Raw genomic sequence first — 19,738 nt, 5'->3', positions numbered from 1 at the left:
AGGAGTAGGGAGTCATGCAAGGAGCTTGTAGAAAAACTATACTTCAGCTCTAACAAAGAATGAAGAGGCTGATTTTCATTTGCATTGACTACATCCTTCTGAAAAGAACTGTGTTTAATTCAGACATGTTTTAAATATTTCACATAGATTTTAAAAAAGAAGAAAAAAAATCTTAGTCTTTATCTTTTAAAACATACCAAAAAATACTCTGAATCAGATATTTTTTTTATTAAAACACCAGTGCCTTAAGGTAGTTAAAATGCTTGCAATGTGCTACATTCCATTCTGCACTAAAAATAACATGTGAGTTCTGGGAGGATGAGGTACCCTCTAGGCAGTAGTATAAACAATTATGTTTTGGGCAAAAAAGCACCGATCAAAATGTCAGGACAAGCTCTTCTTTTTGCAGTTTTTTTATGTTATATGAAAAGAGCAAAGGATATGAAGATCTCCTGAGTGTACTTGCCGATGCATATTTTTCTGTTCTAGGCATCCGATTATCATTTCCTAAATGTATATTTTGAGTTTGTTTTCCATCCCAGCCATAAATATATAATATATATTTTTTGCTGTCTAGTGCCAGCAGACTATGTGATTTTGGATCTACACAGACACATATATATGTGCAAACTCTTTCAGAATCATAAAGGATTTACTCCATTTGGAGTCCTGCAAATACTTTGGTTATATATGTATATGTGAATGCAGGTGTACACACACCCCCACACACAATAAGCTTGTCAAATATACAGCATTTTTCAAAGTGTCCTGATTTTTACAGGTTACAGAGTGACAACAGATCCCTTTTAAAATCAGGACAATTTTATATAACTGCTGAATGTATTCTCAAAGCCTGAAAATGTATGTACATGCCTTAAAAGAATATTTTTCTTAAAAGAAAAAAAAAGTCCTTAAATCCTTAGTAACTCCAACAGTTCCTCTAATGAACTTTCTTGTGTGTAGTACTCTTTTTTTCTTTCCACTGGGCGTGTCTTAATTCCTACAGATTATTTTAGCCATTGTCAGTAACAAAATGATGCAGATCATGTTTGTAATGACAGTGAACTGTCCTAAGAGAGTAAGTCTTACTTGAGACTTTTACTTTGGTGACCCAAGTGTACTATGTTCAAATGTAAGTCCTTCTGGACCTCTACCTTTAAATTACTTCTCTTTAGGTATGATGTTGCTTGGTATTTGAGATGGTGGTCACTGACATCAGAGGAAACTCTTTGGCTGCCCTTACCCCTAGAAACCCCAGTTTTTGGGGTAAGGATGGCTTCTGGTAACCCATATCTCCCTCTAGCTGTAATTTTATCAATATCAATGTCACCTGAAGTAGAATTGAGGCACTGACAGTCACTTGGAAGTTTCTTGTGACCAGTGATTGATACCATTTCACTTGTGCTTTGACATATGTTATGAAGCTTACTGAGAAAGAACCTGTGAGCTTAAAATATATCAACAGCTGTACTAGGTCAAAGCTAAGGTTATCCTGGTTGTATACTTAGTCCTTGATGGTGTCCAGTAAAAAATGTTTAGGGACTAAACAGGAAAGGCATATAGTGATATTTCGTTCTCCAATAAATTTCATACTTGAGTGATAGGCACTGTCTAGGGATTTGGAAACTTCCAATGTCCAACATGGTATATCTTTATCTGGTAGTTCTTGATGGATTTTTTTCCTTGCATTAAGGTTTTTTGGTTTTGTTTATTTTAACTTTTGTGTGTTCTATCCTTTACTGCATACAGTTGCAAACATAAATTTAATGATGCACAATGTGAAAAAAATATTTCTACTTATGAATTCACCATTTGATTATTTCATTTGGTACCCCCTAGCTCATGTTGTTATTCCAGTCAAATGCTTCCTCAGTGCTCCCTCCTTCCTACTTCCACTGTATTCTGTCTTTCTGCACCTGTACATGCAGCTTTAGAATCTGACCGAAGTTTCTTTTCACTGGATAGATCTTTTTGAAATGATCTGCATTTGCAAGCAATTTTGGCAATTTAACTAAAGCATCATGGAAAAATTCATGTTTAATATTCATTACAAACCTTCTCATTTTTTTTTCCTAATAAATCAGCATGTGGAATTAGTAGGGTAGAATTTATGTAACATCATTTACAGGAAATTATTTTCTTTTAAACAAGAATTCAAAATATCTACCCCATAATAGAAAAAATATTAGGAAGGCAGGCTGAAATAATCAGAAGTCTTGTCTCCATGCCTGCAGCTAGCTTGCTGATTCTTTTATTGGTACTATTTTCAGGAGTTTCATCTTTTTATTTTCCCTTTGTCTCAATTTGCTCTCACAGATCAGATTTCTGGTGAGGCAGCTTGGTATTTGAAAGCAAGCTGTTTCTGGGGGAGGTCTAGACCATTCAAATGCAGTCATTATTCATTCTCAAGACAGTTTTGACCTTATTCCTATTAACATTAAGGAGTCTCAGGATCCTGACAATGCAAACTTCGTTTTGACAAACCTATTAACAACTCCTATATTCAGCAAGGAGCAAATCTGTAGTCATGCTTTATAACACAGTTGTACTTTTCATCACAAAGGAGTTTTTCTTTCCCTGTCCCCTCCCAGATTCTTGATACACAGAACCAAATCACATAACTCACTATTGTCTTTAATGGTGGACTGGAACAATGATGAACTAAACACTGGTAATATATTTTTCCAGGCCTCCGGCTCCAAAATCTATGTTGAGTGGTAGCTCAGAAGAGACATTTTTTCTATCAGTAGAGAAAAGATAAGACTTGGAGGCTTTCTACCTGTTGGACCCAAGTGTTCTTTTATATATAGGACCATCTCATAAACCAGATGCAGAGCTGTGTAAAATCAGTGATTCTAGTGGAAATTTCAGTGGAGGCTGCTGGAGAGCAGCTCTGCAGAGAGAGACCTGGCAGTCCTGGTTGATAAACAACTCCCTCATGGCCAAGGCAGCCAATGGCATCCTGGGCTGCATCAAGTGTGGCCAGCAGGTCGAGGGAGGTTCTCGTACCCCACTCCTCTGGCCTGGTGAGGCCTCACCTGGAGTCCTATGTCCAGTTCTGGGCTCCCCAGCTCGAGGGACAAAGAACTTCTGGAGAGAGTCCAGCACAGGGCCACCAAGATGATCAGCGTACTGGAGAATCTTCCTTATGAGGAAAGGCTGCAGGAACTGGGGCTGTTTAGTCTGGAGGAGAGGAGACTGAGGGGGGATAGTCATTAATACTTACAACTGTTTGAAGGGGGATGAGGCAACACTTTTTTCTGTAGTATCCAGTGATAGGACTAGGAGTAATGGACAAAAGCTGGAACACAAGAAGTTCCACTTAAACTTAGGGAAAAACTTCTTTACTGTAAGGGTGATGAAGCCCTGGCACAGGCTGCCCAGGGGGGTGTGGAGTTTCCTTCTCTGGAGTTTCTCAAAACTCACCTGGACACGTTCCAGTGTGACCTGACTTAGGCAGAGCTGGCTGAGCAGGGGGGTTGGACTAGATGATCTTTAGAGGTCCTTTCCAACACCTACCATTCTATGATTAAGAACCATGTAGGCATTTCTTTCATGTTTAATGAATTCTTTTTTCTTTTATTTTTTTTTTCTTCATCTTGATGATACCCTTTAGGATTGCCCAGTGAAGAGCTACAAAGCAGGAACCTCATCCAGTCCTGACTGTCTTACTGTACTCTGTTCTGAGATGCTGATGTTTGGTCAGAACATATTGCTGTAGCCCTGTGCCTTTCACCCAGCACCTCCAGGCGCTCAGCAGATGTAGGAAGATGCCAATGACAATTTCAGCAGTACCATCACTTCCAAATTTTGTGTGCTGAGATTTCAGCATTGAAGTGGGAGTTTCAGCATGGGGATTTTTCATGAACATATCGTGTGAACAATGTGTTATAATTGGTATATCTAATTTAAACACACTCAGCATAAAACATTTTATATATATATATATGAATGTGTGTGTGAAAATCAAGGAGCTTTTTAAAGCCTAGTTAGTTTTACTTGCCTACAGAGTATTTTTATTCAAAAGACAGTGCTTGAGGTAATTCCAAATGGGAAATGACTACAAAATAGAATAAAAATGAAAAATTACCTTTTCATTATATCTGATCCCATGTAAATGGATTTTTAACAAGTGGCAGGAAAGATAAGTGTTGAACATATTTTATTAACACATGAAAAGTGCAATAATGGTTCCAAACTGAATTTTAAGTACTACATAAAATGCATTAAATCCTTCTTTTCATCATAGAAGGAACATAGAAAGTTCAAAAAATTCAAATCGGCCCTCCATTCCCGGGCAATATGCAAAGCATTTAAAGCAGAGCTATTTCAAAAGTAGTAAACTTTACAGAGACTATGCCCATTTCTAGAAAACAAGCTGTCCTTTCAAGACTGGAAAACATGGTCATCTGGAAACTTACTTGTGCCAGACGTTTTCCTTTTTTAATAACTAAGAAAGTTTTGAAAGTCTCCTGAAGGCAGTAACTTCCACCTCCTACCTCATCTGTCACCTTTTTTGAAAACAGTATCAATGGATCACAAATTCTGGCTTATATATTTGGGATCCAATGGTGAAATAAACATATAAGTGTTAATTCAGAATTTTACAATCCCTAGCATATGTGTGTTGTGGTTTAGGCCCATCTAGGGACAAAAGACCAGGATTAGACTCGAGTACCAAAGACTTGAGAATTCCTAAAGGGCAGGGAGGGCTTAATTGCCACTTAAGGTCCTGGACAAAACAGACCAGGCTACTCAGCTTGGGGAAGAAAACAGAAAATAATTTAATCCACCGCCAACTAAAACATAACCATAAAACCCCAAAACATAACCAATACAAAACAACACAGAGTGATACAATAATGAAGAGCACAAGCAGCCCTTTAAGACTACCTTCTCCCTACCCCTCCCCTCTTCTCGGGCTCAGAGCCCTGATCCCTGTGTCTTTATCTCTTCCCCATCTGAACGACTCAGGGGGGCAGGGAGTGGGGGTTTCAGTCAGTCTGTTCCTGATGGCTTCTGCCTTTTGTCTCTCCTCAGGGCAGGTGGGCTCCGCACCAGTCCTCCCTGCCCCTCCACGGGGTACCTCACACACACAGCAGCCCTGCACAGGCTGCTCTGACGTGTGTTCATCCTAAAGGCTGCAGCTCCTCTCTGCCTCCTGTGTGGGTCTGCTCTGCAGCCTGCAGGCTCTCCAGCACGGCCTGTGCCATGGCCGCCTCCTCACACAGTCTCTCGCCCGTCTGGGTGCACTCACACAGAGCTGCTGGTGGCTCTCAGACCTGCCATGGCCCTCCATGGGTTGCAGGGGCACAGCCTGTGTTCTCACCACGGCTTGCAGAGGGGACTCTGATCTGTCGCTTCTCCTTCCTCCTTCTCTGACTATGAGGTCCGTGTGGTTGCTTCCATCTTGTTCCACTCTTACATCTCCTCCCAAGCACTTCAAATTCCCATCCTTAAATAGTGATGGCAGAGGTGCCAGATTGGCCCAGCCTAGCCGGAGGTGAGTCTGAACCCAAGAGCTGAGGGAAAGTCCGAGAACTCTTTACTGGGTCTGTACTGCAACCCCCTCCCCCTGTTACCAAGCAAAAGCAGCTCAATGCTAAACCATGACAATGTGAAATAGTATTATTTGTCAATAAAACACATAAAATTCAAGAGAGGTTCTCTTGGAGAAAGATTTTATTGTATAAGATAGGGACCTTGGAAATTCTAGTCAAAGATCGTATTCAAAGCACACTCTTTTCAAGGAGGGGAGACGGACGTCAAATTTGCTATGAATATGTGAATAGTGGCAACAAAAATACAAATGTAAGCTTCTACTGCTTCATTTATATCAGCAGGGAAGAACATGCTTACCTAGCTTTTATATCACCAGGAGTTCAGAACTTTATTTTTTGTTTTATTTGGTTGATACCTAAGAATGCAAGTGCTTCTCAGGGCATATAAGTGCTTCTGGATGTTCCAACCTCTGTAGTTCTCATCAAGTCTTGCAGTTCTTTGGAAAACAGAAGAAGGTTTATATATCGTTACTTCTTATTTTGATGGCAATTTGGATCTTTGAAAATCCATGCTGATTGCCTCTGGGTCTTTCTGGGTCACATAGGTCTGCATTGGCTTTTCTGAACTGTGTCTTAGGCCCATAGGAGCTTGGAGATCTATGTATTTGTGTGCATAAAAAGCAGAGGCCTAGCCTTAATAGGAGATTTAATTCCTTGTTCAGTCATTAAAAAATGCTAGCTGCTTAGAAGGATGAATTTATTATAATTTTACTGAGATTTTTAGGTACTTGAGTGTCAGTCACTCACTGATTTTCCACTTATTTTGCACTTAGAATGAAACTGAAGAGCATAATAGTCTGTTGTCTTGCAATTCGTAGCTATTACCAAATCAAAGCATCGTACAAAAGTCTAGTTTGGAGATGACTTCTGGAGACTATCTGGTCCAAGAAAGTCATTAGAAGAGGTTACCCAGAGTCCCATCAGGCCAAGTCTTGAATATCTGCAATGATAAAAAATTCCATGGCTTCTCTGGGCAACTTAGTCTAATCACTGTGTCCATAGTGAAGAATTTAGACAGATTTTTTTTGTGAAGCTAGTGATGCCTTTTCCTCCTGTCCTGTGACCAGGTCTCCTTGTGAAGAGTGTGCCTCTATTTTCTCTAGAACTACATTACAGAGATAATCTCTGTGGCCCTTCCTGCAACCTTCTCCATTTTTCCAGCCCCAAACAAAACAGCAAACAGCCTCACACCTATTTAGCTGAATACGTTTAATGAAACAAATCCACATGATAATTATGTTTATAGTAAAAGCACTGAAAACAATAAAAAAGTACAGTGCACCGTGGCTGAGTTTTGCTTAGCTGTGAGTAAGACCAAGAATAATGCATTCACTGTCATATTTGGTACTTAGGATATTTTTAGAAATATTTCTCTGATGTCTCCTTTCAATTTTATTCCATGTTGCAGGTGAAGCATTCTTGTCCTAGGTACAGTGTCCATGAGTAGATGATCATTTTTGTCTCTGTAGAGATTCTTTACGTGATAGAAGATATCATTAAATTGATCCATGACAGAAAAGTATCCCTTTACAAGAATGTCTATAAATACTACAGCACAGCCAAGAAGGAATAATGGGTTTGCATTGCCACAACACACAGAAACCACATGCAGCTTGATCTATGACAAATACTCAGCATCTACACCTAACTGCTTCCCCCTCAAGCAGCACTCACAAATTCATAGGAAATGCATAGATTGGCTTTGAAATCTGGAATTGGGATCACATAACATAGGTGTGTTTCCTACCATGTAGATGAAAGTAGGTAGTAAGTTGGATACGCTATATGGCCACACCAGGTTAGTATTGATCTATCCCAAGGAATACCCCAGAAAATTATTAGAATAGCCTATACAACTCACGTGAAATAAAGGTTTTGCATGGGTGGATCAAATTCCAGTCTTCCTATATTTCAGTATTAAGACGTCTAGGTCAAAGTTTATTGCTTCATTAAACTATGAGCAGAGGCACACAAATTGTCTGCAGATTGAGTCTTTTATGTTTGTGACCTCACTGCTCTTCAGCATTTTATATACCTCTCACTGCTTATATCTTGATAGGAAGTCAAGATGATGACTTCACCGGTCAATCACAGCCTGATTCTCTGAGTGTCTTCAGATCTTTTTTTCAGTAAATAGGAGCTGCCTGTGGTGAGAATGTTTGAAAGTCTGTCCGCAATTATCATTTCCCAGATTGACTCTATTTTTCTGTGAACCCAGCAGGGCAGATGAAGTTGTATGTCTCACTACATGTGGGTAACGGCCATTTACAAAGCTGCTTACAGGAATCATCCTTTGTGCAGGATCTAGAATAGGTGGGCAAACATTAAGAGTCTCTGAATTGTCTTGCAATGGTACTTCCTTTGCTTCCTGCACAGAAGCACCGTTCAGAATGTAATGAATTTTACCTTGTCTTGAAGAAGAACATGTTGTATCTAGTCAATATTGAATGACTGTGTTTGTACAAGAGCAGAATTCATACATCTTTTGTTCACTGGAAAATGTTTTAGTTCCTTATTGTTCATCAAATATACAATTCATGACAAATAATGATGCCTAGTTTAAGTAAGTCTCAAGCAGTTTCCTCTGATGAAATAGAGTACACAATGCATTTTTTACTATAATGGATATTCTTTTATGACTCACTAACATTTGTATGGAAAAAAAAAAAAAAACATTTCTGCTACTTATCCAGAGAGAAAAATAATGAATATGAAAATGGTAAAGCAGCACTTACATGTGAAAAAGCTATTAAAATAATAGTTATGCACATTAGCAGTAGATGTATGTTTCATATCCATTATCTATTTTAAACTATCCATGTGAAAATGTACCTACCCTAGAACTGTTTCAAACTAAGGGTGGAGTTTATCTAAGAGAAGCTGTTTTATCTTCTCTACACTAATAGTTTAGACAATCTATGTCAAGAGAGCTGACTGTCCCTACTACAGCTGTCTGGCGTTACATACAGCCTGGCTTGTACATACAGCCAAGTTATTTTCCCTTTCCAAAACTACCTACCACTTAAATAGGAAATGTCTGCACTACCTACTGGGAATGTTGTCAGCTGGGATAAGCTCCACACTGTGCTTAGACATGATCAGGGAGAGTGATAGTGGGCCAAAGCCAAAACTGTGCAAGCAGCCTTGCTGACAGTGCAACACAGTGGACAATCTTATTCCAGTTCTTAAGCCCATACCCCAGTACATTACAAGTAGAGAAGTAGCCTTATGCTGTCTCTGCTTTCAGGGAAGGGGTTACCCTAAGGCGATATTCTATATTGCTTGTCTTGTGTTAATGTGGGATGACTCAATATCTAGAGATATCTCTTTCAGTTAAATATAGGAAGTGCCAAGATGACTATATGATGTACTTCACATTTGGACCACTCTAAGTAACTGAGTACTATCATAGATGCATTGGTCTAGATTCATCCTGCCTAACAGTGGGAATCACACATCTGATTCCAAGAACATACCAGATTCAAATTCCCTCCTTAGTAAATGGAAAAACAATAGCATATCTGAAAGATGTAGCCAGCCCAAGATCTGAACTCATCGCTACAAGTGCCTCTTCTTCACTTTTGCCTGTAGAGAAGCAAAGACAACCATAACTTAATTAACTCAGGTAAGTACCTCAGTGTAAAAGCAAGAAGGTTGAATCTGGTCTGGTAAACAACATTCCTGGGCCTTGATTATGGACACTGTGTAGAATCTTAGATCTCATGTTTTTTAAAGTGGTATAAAACGGTGTAATTCTTGCCACCTGCTGAGTAGAAAAAGATTTGTATATATGGCTGAAGTGTAAGCAATGTAGCAATGTTTGCTTGAGTCTGTAGATAATATGAAGAAATAGCTCTGAAAAATTCATCTTATTTATCTCAGTTAATCAGAGGGAAACTCTCTGACACAATGGATTCCTGTCCTCTATTAGATAAATGGACTATATGTTAGCCAAATTTTGCTAGAGTTTTGTAGCATTTGAATTGCAATGACATGTCAGCAGTATTTGTTCCCAAAGAACTGATAGGTGTTACAATTACTGAAAGGAAGTTATTAAAAACCCCACATTTGTGAAACCTTACTCAACATCTTATTAATTTGAAAGACTTCATGTAAAATTAAAGAAAAAGTTATTTAAATAAACAATTGGGGAGTATCAGTCACAGCACCAAATTGTACTACGCACAGCATATAAACTCTGAGATAGAAAAGTTATCTATAAAAAAACCCCAAATCTTGTATGTATGAGAAAGATACATGTGTAATCTTGTTCCTCAATCTACCAGGAACTCTTTTTTAGTTTTTTTTCCCCTCATATTATCAACAGTGCAGTCTCTGGTGTCAATACCAGCACCAATCTAATCATACTTTTGGTACATTTCACTGAAAATTCCCCAAGGCAGCATGGAATGTGGTTAAAATCAATTTAGGTTCTGTTTTACAGTCCCTACGTGTGAGAATTTTTTATTCCTTGCAATGTCTCCTTTTGCTTAAGTGAGTCTTAAGGGCAAAATTCACAACTGGTACACCTAGGCATGTGACTAAAAGAGCACAAGAGAGCAAGCTGAAGCACCAACCACTTATCTATGCACACCACTTAACTCTTCACTCACTGCTGGCTGTCTTGTGTAGTTCTGGCTACTTGCTCCCAGACAATGCTTTTAGAGATTGAATTCAAAGAAAGCATGGGCTCACCAGGCTGGACTCTTAAGACACAGAGTCTTGTAATGCTATGCGACCTTCAACCAAACTCAATAGCTTTTCCCCCTCTCCAAGTAGGCAATACACAACCCAAACGTCCTCCTACAGAAGTGCTGCTCAGGGGCATTGCACATAAAAGCTCTCATATTATGTCAGATGCTTGAAGAATTGAAAAACCTGTAGAAAAATAACTGTTGTATTTAAGTCTTAGGACCACCACAAAAGGCATGGTGAAACCAAGAGCCAATAGCTGATACCAACTGACCTTAGGCAAGCAGTTAGGCCTTTGGCAGTCTTTTATAGAGCACTATAGACATACTAATAAGATCTATACATCATAAATACTGTTTTCTTAACACTACAAGTGTTACTTTTACCCTAATTGATTTTGTCAAATTTTTTTAACCTTAATTTACAAATTGATTTGTGCTTTTCTTTATTCATAGTGCAGTTTGTTCAAATAAGATTGAGTTTTTTCTTCATTGTTAATGGAATTGCAGGTGTAAATAATAGTAACTGAACAGCTGATTTGTGTTGAACTTTAAATCAAATGTGAGCACAAAAATTTTGATAGAAATCAATGCTAAAGCTGAACGTGGGTCACGAAAATTTACCCATGTGCATATCGTCTTCTAACTCATTCACCTCCAGAAATTTTCCAAGTCTATAGAATTTCAGAATATCACAGAAAGGAAAAAAGTGGCTCATTTAATCTGCCTTTCTGATTTTGATTGTTTAACTAAGATGTAATTTAATGCTAATTAGTGGGATTTAATTCAAAGCTTCTTTTGACAAGCTAAAGGTGATGGTAAATCTGAGAAGTTCTGAAAATCTTTTGGATGGGTGCTCATATCAGTGCACAGTCTTTCATCACTGGGCACTTTCATGCTCAAAGTGTTTGGCATTGTAGCACGTAGCATATCCCACTAAGAATGTAACAGAAATGCTCTAGAGTCACTTTATTCTTCAAATATAGCCCCTAAAGGAGATTTGCAGTGAAAAATGTTGATATATAACAGTGCACTATAGTGCACCAAACAATATTAATTTAAACTATCCTGTAGTGAGGCCCCCTGAACTTTCTCAAAAGGTTTGAACTTTTCAGTCACTGTGAAATTTTTCTGGGCAGCTGGCCAGTTCCTGAATAAACTGTGTGTACATTAGTAGCAAAGCTTTTAATTTTGAACATGATTGATCTCAGCGTGTTATGAAAACTGTCAGCTAAAATGAAAGCTTGAGAGCATTGCAGTAAGTTTTTTCATAATCATTTAATTTCATTGAAATATTTACAGAGCGTTTAAGTGAATTTTGAATGCACTTGCCTCATGAAAACAGCATCTTTCACTCTCTACATTTTGCACATTACTGGCTCTTCCATGATCAGGATTAAATAGAAAATAAAACAAAAACTTCAGAAGTGTCAATCTTATCCCTTTGGCTGTGATTAACTCTGGTTGCTCCTTTGACATGTTCTCATCAAGGTGTCAGTGTCTTAGAAACTGAACAACTGTGTTGAACTTGAGCTTTCAGTTTGCTTTGCCAAGAACATTACTTTTAGGGATGTTTCCATCTCTAAATGCAAAGTGTTGATCTTTAGAGATACCTTATTTAGCCCTTTAAGTGATCTTTTTCATATTACTAGACCCCAGAGCACTTCCACGTTCCAGACTGTCAGCTCTGACCTGAGACCCTTGCATGTACAGACACTTTCTCACATTCTGTTTCTGCAGAAGAGGATGTAGGGTGGAGGGCAGACATGACACTGCTCTGCATTCACCTGAAGATCTGAAGTGCACTGCAGCACGTATCTTCTGTTGAACATAGGGAGAGACTGTGGGAACTCCGGTCTCCTAATCAGGTCCTGCTGCTTGACTCCACTCCAGTGCTTTAATGCTTTTTCAACAACTCCAGTCATTGCTATCAAAGAATTTGGCAGTATGCACTTGAAAAGAGCTCACTACTTTCACCCTGACCACACTTAGAGTGATTGATATCTAGGTGACTACAGTACTACAACATTTTAAGATAAAAAAAACCTAATAACCACCATTTATTGCCTCACTCTCCTTGTCAGGTTCTACTGAATGACTGTGTGGCTCAAGTACTGTAATATAGCCTATAAAAAAAAAAATGTCAATGCTTTTGTTTCTGAAACATGGATGAGAAAACTTTAGTAGCGGGCAGAGGTGGGAGGGTTTGTGAGTAGTCTTGTGATGTGATTCTGTTGACCTGGTGAGACCTGTGTGGTTACGTAGGAGATGCCAGTTTCCTACTCCAACAAGGTAGTGATTTCTTACCATCCCAGCACAATTCTCTGACCACAACCAGGGTGTATCTGCATTAGAAAGATAATCCTGCCCCCTTTTCTCACTACCTGCCATCTCTTTTATGCCCCTGCCTCTATTGCAGTCTTCCACTTTCACCATCATTCGTGCTACTGTGTGTGTTTAGGACAAGCACAAGTTCTCTATAGTTTTAAGGGTCCAGATTTTAATTACACTAAAACTGGTTTTATCAATCACCTTTTTGTAATGAAGGCTTGCAGTCACAAATTTATAGATAAACATGCGTAGACGAGACACATCATGTGATTTGTGCCACAGGAGAGAATCTGCAATAAAGCAGTTGCTGCTCCCTCCACTTTTACAGTGTGTACAGTTCAGAGGAGTTTGCTTCAGAAGAGATTTGATCTCACACTGGACCACATTCCCCATCACACATGGGGTTTGGAGCCACCCTAATGATCAGTCATCAATTGTGATGCTAAGTCCACCTAGGTGCCTGGAATGCATTTGTCTGTAACCAAGGTGGAGCTTGCAGTTTTGTTTCCTCCAAGAAGTCTCTGCTTTGCTTAGCTCATAAACTGAAACAGTAAAGAGCAAGTGCTGATACTTGGGGGATTCACTTCAAACTGCTCAAAATCAGATGGAGACATAGCCATAATGCCTCTTTGGGAGAAAAACTTTGCAAATATGCTCACTTCAGCAATATCCCTACCTTTCTCACAGCTGCCTTTTATACTAATCTAAGATAATTATGTGAGCATATCAGGGGGAGATAGGATTTCAGGGATCTGTATCCAAACATATTATTCTAGCTACCACTGGAATCTCAAATTAAGATTTCCTCTCTGCCCCTCCTCAGTGCTTATGTACTATTTGGATAAGTTCTTCTGATCTAGGTTCAGAGCAGTTGTACTGTATGTATTGTGTCGTTAAATCTACCCCTGTAAACTCAAGCACCATGGAAGCAGTGGAAATAGACATAAATTCCTTCAATGGCTTTACAGCAGTATATGTGTTTTACTGTTCTAGCAGCCACCGGAGAATTTTACCAGGCCAGGCTGACAGAATGTTGGTGAACTGTTCCTAGTAGGCTCTTCTGTGCTGGAGATGAGGGCAATGCAGAGCAGATCAGACCAGTGTGTATTTTCTTGCCAGTAGTAACAGTAATAATTAATAAATAATACAAATCATAGAGAAAATGTCCTGATATTTTATTTTGGGTTTAACTGTTACTTGAAGCATTCCGCACCATCATTGCCACATTGCAGCAGAATCCTGTACCTTTAAAAATATATGTGTTTGTTATCATGAAATAAAATTGAAATGTAGAGGCTTTAAGCAGCAATACAAAATAGGACATATGTCGTGTGGAGCAGAAATTACACTCTAAGCGCGTCGAGAAGAACTCAGTGAAGCTAAATGCCTCACGCTCCCCAATATGTAATATTATCACAGCATGAGTAATGGGAGATATTCTATAGAACTGCTCTGACTTTAAGTTATTTTTAAGCCTATCTTGAATCATTCCCCTGTTTAGACAAGGGATATTGCAGTTCCCTTGCTTACCTTTTGAACTAAATGGTTTTCTGCTTCCAAGCTCCCCCTGATCTGTTCTGAACTGAGACTTCAGACAACATTGCAATCTGTCATATGCTCTCTGTTTTGCATACACCGACTTCTACAAACAGAAGTCCATAGCTGTAAGAGACATTGTCCCTGCCAAAATCTGCATATTTATACAATTACTTGTTATTAAAAAGCAAGTGGCAAAAGGTGAAAACTTTTTTTCTCTAAAAATCACCCCTTCCCAAAGCTTTTCAACAGTACAGTGTTGCAGAAAAGCCCTGAAAACTTCTTTCCTTGTCAGCAATTTCTTTCTGCAATATTCTGGCATTTCAAGGGTTCTGTCTAGTCTGAATTTGAAATGATGAGACACTTCCCTCCAGAGACCTCTCTGAACAGTTCAGATCTGTTCTGAACTCAGAGATTTCTCTGTAAATATAGTAATATTTATTCTTATCCTAGAAATTCCCTTTCTTAATTTCATATTCTCTTTCCTATATTTGGGATGCTCTATTATATTCTTGAAATAATTTGTTTTCAAATATTTCTTCTATAAAGTTACATTGTCTCCCCTTACTTTGTTATCAGTTATAGCAGTTGTAAATATTGGGCCCCTTTTGTCTTTCTCTCCTTTTTTTCTCCTTGGATCGAGTTGTTTTTATGTATGGCCCCAGTTGGTTTGCATGACTGTCTTCTGCACTGTTAACTTAGAATCATAGAATCGTTTCAGCTGGAGGAGGCCTTTAAGATCGAGTCCAGCTTTTGTCAGTGTGAGACTGATAAAATTGTGTTTAGAAGTGAATGCGTACTCAAGTATGGTCTCTTCAAAGCAGCACAGAGAGGAGCTGTGGGCTTCTGTACCGTTTTCTACGACTGTATAATGTCTAACAGACATAGATTGGTTGTGAGCGTAGCCTTTGGCTGGTAATGGTGGCCAAATTGGCCTTTTGATGCTGTACTGAGGTACAAATTCTGATTTAATTTCTGCTCTTAATCTTGCTCTAGATTTTTTTCGGTCTTTTATTTCCTGTCCCTGTTTCTAAATCTGTTCTTTTCCTTTTCCAACATGGCATTTGCAACTCTTCACATTTTAATATCAAGTGAATTTCATTAATATCATTTATTCCTTTTAAGGATCATTAATAAAGCAATTAAATAAGACCGGACATAATACAGATTTATGCAATATTCCCCTTCTATTCTGACTCAGTGCTTTACCATTAATCATTAGCCTTTGTTTGTAGCTCTTCAGTTTTCAGTCCACATGACAACTTATATCCAACTGAGTATGAATTGATTTTCAGTTTAAGCTGTCCTATGGCTGAAAGTGGTGATGTTGTTGGTAGCATGACAGTGCATCAGAGCAGTTGCCCTTCTATAGCATACTGTGGGAGCGTGCATTTCACTAGGAAGTGCAAATCAGAGTTAGAACTCCATTTGATTTTCTGGACAATTGCACCTGCTAAAAATCCATAGCTGATGTCTATCAGCAGTACTCCTTGCAGGTGTTGATGGTGAAAATCTGTTTTAAAATGTAAGCTCCTAAACCTATGCACACAATCAGGTGGGAGAAAGAGAACTGAAATAATCTGTTAGATGTATGCTTATTGAAATAGTCTGCAATACACATACCATTTAAAACAAATGCAAAAATTAATTTCTCTGACTCTTTTGGACTTGTGTTTTGTAGCAAAGACACAACTGAATTGCTACCTAAGGTACTCAGAGTTCAGGAGTCATGTCTCCATATCATATCTTTTTTATCTTATGTCATTAGATTTAGCTGTCATCTGTCCACATAGATGTATCTGCCTTTCTTGTACTTAGATGTGTGATATTCTGTGGAAGAACTGTTTGTGGAAACTTATAAATGTTCCTTATGTGATTTGCTGCAGCTTAGTATCAGAATTGCAGATGTAAATAGTTTCTTTTGAGTCTTTTATTACTTATAATACTTATCTAAGTGTAATTTTCCTGTTATTTTCATGTTCTGAGAGCTGGATAAGTTCAAAATTGCTCCATTTTAAAATGCTGTCTTCTATTTGAATATCAAAGAGTTGTCAGCATACACAGAAAGTTGTGCCTAATAAAGAAAGATCACGGGTGTTTATTTGCTTGATCAAGTGTTAGAGATCTGTGAAGAAAATATAGAAATAAGCATATTGAATAGGAAACTAATATACTTCATATTTTAAAATTTTAAGTATTAGCAGTCCTCCCATTTTATGACTTTCAATTAAAGACATGGTATTGTTAGGTGTTAGCTTCTAGCACAGCACACCAATAAACTTGTGTGTGTCAGATTTAACCTCTGTAGTTCTTTGCTGCCATCTTCTGTTTCTTTAAATGATTACTGTTCTTATTTGGATTCTGAAAAACAAGGCTGAGGTTTAACAGAGCAAAATTTCCCTTTCTGTCATTTTTTTTAAAAATTCCTTGTTTTCAGCTAAAGCAAAGCGAAGCAAATGCGGATACAAAGGAGAAGCTTCCACTGCGTCTACGCATCTTTGAAAAATTTCCAAACAGGCCACAAATGGTGAAAATCTCCAAGCTTCCTTCAGACTTCACAGTTCCAAAAATAAGGTATTGAAACAATTCCTTTGCTTGTATGCTGTACACTTGTCTGATGCCACATAGCACCTAAAATATTTAACTGTTTCATTTGTGGATTTCGCGGATAGTTCAGAAAATCGGAAATGCAGCAAGACTAGCATTGACATTGAAAGGATGTGACTTTTTGGTTTAATTCATTTTTGGTTAAAAATAATAATCTTAGCACTCCTTATAAGAGATTCATGAAAGCAACTAAAGTGACCAGAATCAACACAAGTACAGTAGGATTGAAAAATATGTTGTCATTTCTCCAATCCATTTGGATTTTAGATTCTCAGCTGACATAGGCAACTAGCAGTCTGATCGATTCTCATGTAGCTTTTCAAAGATAAGGTCAAGTGGCAGCAAATCATTAAAAGGGACAACATAGGCAGGTACTTTGTGGTGACCTTATCCTTTCTTTGTTTCTACATAGTTACCACTTTCGTGTAAAACTCACCTTAACAAAAGATCAGACACTAGGGTGGCTACTAGATCATCAGTTACAGTGCAGTTATTCTTGGCATAGTCCCAAAAAAATCTTACTGACATTCAAGGGCTGCTCCAGCAAGTATATGCTGACCAAATAGATCCTCTGGCCATGTCCATTCCAATATCCTCAGTGAGCACGTGCCGGGAGAGAGGGTGGTGTGAAAGATGGCTGTTGTTGTTCTAGGTCTCCTGAGGTTACATTTCTTTTGATTAAACTCACAGGGAAGCAAAGGCAACTGGTTTGTATCATCATAGCCTAATGAAAGAAATAATGCTGGTCAAAAAGTTCAGGAAAAACAACCTTCCAAATCCCAAGGCAGCAGTCATAGGTGTTTTCCTTTTAGTATCAAAATATGGTTTGGTTATGTATTGAGGGCATTATTTTCCTAGTCTTATTCTTTTTGATATTTATTTCTAGCTGTGTTTTTCCCAGCATACTCTAGACTAATACATGATCATGCTAACTACTGAAACAGACTTCAAACTATCACTAGCAAACTATCACTTTGCATCTGAAGCCATTGTACCATGTAGAACTATCTCACCAGGTAGAAATTAGCTTTGACATAGTCAATTTACAGTGAAAATAGGGCAAGTCTACTAAACTTAAGATACAGCAAGATAAATGTACATTCATTGTAAAAAGAAATGCATCTATGTTTTAAACATGGCATATGTGAGGCACAGAATTGCTCAAGTGCCTTAATACTGGCACTCAGAGCAGTGATATGAACAGATGTTGTTTGAAATTTTCAAGAAAGAATTTCTTGCAGAGAGTATGTTTCCTTGGGATTGTATCAGGGTTTGATTTACATTGAAGTAACAACTTGCTGTTTAATGAGCTCAAAGGAGCTGAAAACTGCAAAAGGCACTGCAAATATTTAGCACTTCATCTGGCAAATAGATGACTAAATAAATAAATAAATATGTAATGGAATTAAATTATTTTCTTTGAAACTACATGCAAGCCACCCACTTCTCAATTCAGTTATAGATTACCTTAATAAATGAATTTATCCCATTTTTCAGCACTCTGCCCGTTTATACATCTATAGCCTAATACAACTTTTTTTTGCAGTTTATCCATCTTAGTACTAATGAGTTGTAATGTGTCACAAAGAAAACCAAATATTAACTTTTCCTGGGGTTTTCATCCATCAATATCTTCCATTTGTTTTCACAAGGGAGAGTTTTATGAAGCAGTTCATTGATCGCCAGCAACAAGATACCAGCTGTTTGTTACGAAGACTTCCTTCAGCATCTTCTTCCTCTTGTGACCACTCTAAAAGATCAGCAATTGAAGAAAACAAATATATTGATCAAAAGGTAAATCAAGAGTATAGGGCAGTGTATGCCTTTCCTCGAGTATTGTGAGGAAAGACCTCAAATTATTCAGTTTGTCAGACTACCTAGAAGTGAACACAAGCTAAGATCACTGAACACAGGCTAAAAAGCTGTATTTAATTTGGCCTGAAAGAGCAGATCCTCATTTGGTTTAAATTTTCCTGTCTCCTTTGACTATCAAATTCAGGATTTGATAAATATTTTTTTTCAATGCATCCATCTTACTAAGCCATTTTTTAAGTAGTCTTTCTGTTAATCACTGAGAAGCTAGTGGAAAATTAAGTTTGTGAACACCACATGCAATTTTTGAGTGCCTCGATAAAGTTACAGCATTGACAACATGCTTCACTGAAGCAAGGTCTATGTGAAATCACTGGAGATAAGTAAAAATTTAAGAATTATTCTTATTATTTAGAGGACAGTAACCTCTCTGTAGACCTGGGACTCTCTAGAAAACAGATGCTGAACGTGAATATTTGATACCCCTCATGCTATATGCTGCTACCTTCCCAGCTGGACTGGAATGGATGGTTAAATTTCAGAAGTAGCAGAACTGCTTGGGATGATGGTGATGATGATACAGCATAAATAAATGTGAGTGACTTTTGGTACCTTGCAAAACTACAGGGACAGAAAAAGTCTTTATGTACATCATGGAAGATACTGGTTTGCCAGATTTTTAGTGGCGTCTGCAGTAATATCACTTTCTGATCACTTGTAACATTGTGTAACTTATTAGTGATATTTTAACAGACAAAAGAAAAGTCCTTTCAATTTTTGTAACCAAGTATTTGAAGCTTGTTTAAATATTAACATTAGGGGGATTGTAAATACATTTTAAGTTACAGAATCACAGACAAGGAAAAGGAAGTAGTGTAGTTACATAGGACAGCTCTGGCTTTTGTAGTGTGTGGTTGGCAACTATAACAGGGCAGCATTCGTACCGGCAGGAAGCAGGTGTGGGAAACAATACTCTCCTGATAATGAATGAAAAGAGACAATTTGCAGCCTACTGTTAATTTCCATCCATATTTCAGTGCAAGAACTCATTCACTTGGCCAACATGTTCTATGGCATCAGTAAGCCAAGGCTGAACAGCACGGCCTGAAAGGGAGGTCTGTGGTAAAATATTAGGTATCAGATAAGGAAGGCTGTAGGAAGGAATCCAGCCCAAATGGACATCCTCTACTCTAAGAAGCA

General features: G+C 38.1%; 1 protein-coding gene across 2 annotated transcripts in view; it reads left to right on the top strand.

The window, feature by feature from the left end:
* NALCN (sodium leak channel, non-selective) overlaps window positions 1-19,738 on the top strand; it is a 218,647-nt gene that overhangs the window by 146,564 nt on the left and 52,345 nt on the right. For both annotated transcript variants that reach the window (XM_062020546.1, XM_062020545.1), the window contains 2 exons: window positions 16,557-16,693; window positions 18,379-18,520. In XM_062020546.1, coding sequence (XP_061876530.1) covers window positions 16,557-16,693; window positions 18,379-18,520 — 279 coding nt within the window. The remainder of the gene's footprint in view (window positions 1-16,556; window positions 16,694-18,378; window positions 18,521-19,738) is intronic.

Source organism: Colius striatus, chromosome 1 (assembly GCF_028858725.1).
Source record: "Colius striatus isolate bColStr4 chromosome 1, bColStr4.1.hap1, whole genome shotgun sequence".
NCBI lineage: Eukaryota > Metazoa > Chordata > Aves > Coliiformes > Coliidae > Colius > Colius striatus.
This window is presented reverse-complemented; position numbering and strand designations above follow the sequence as displayed.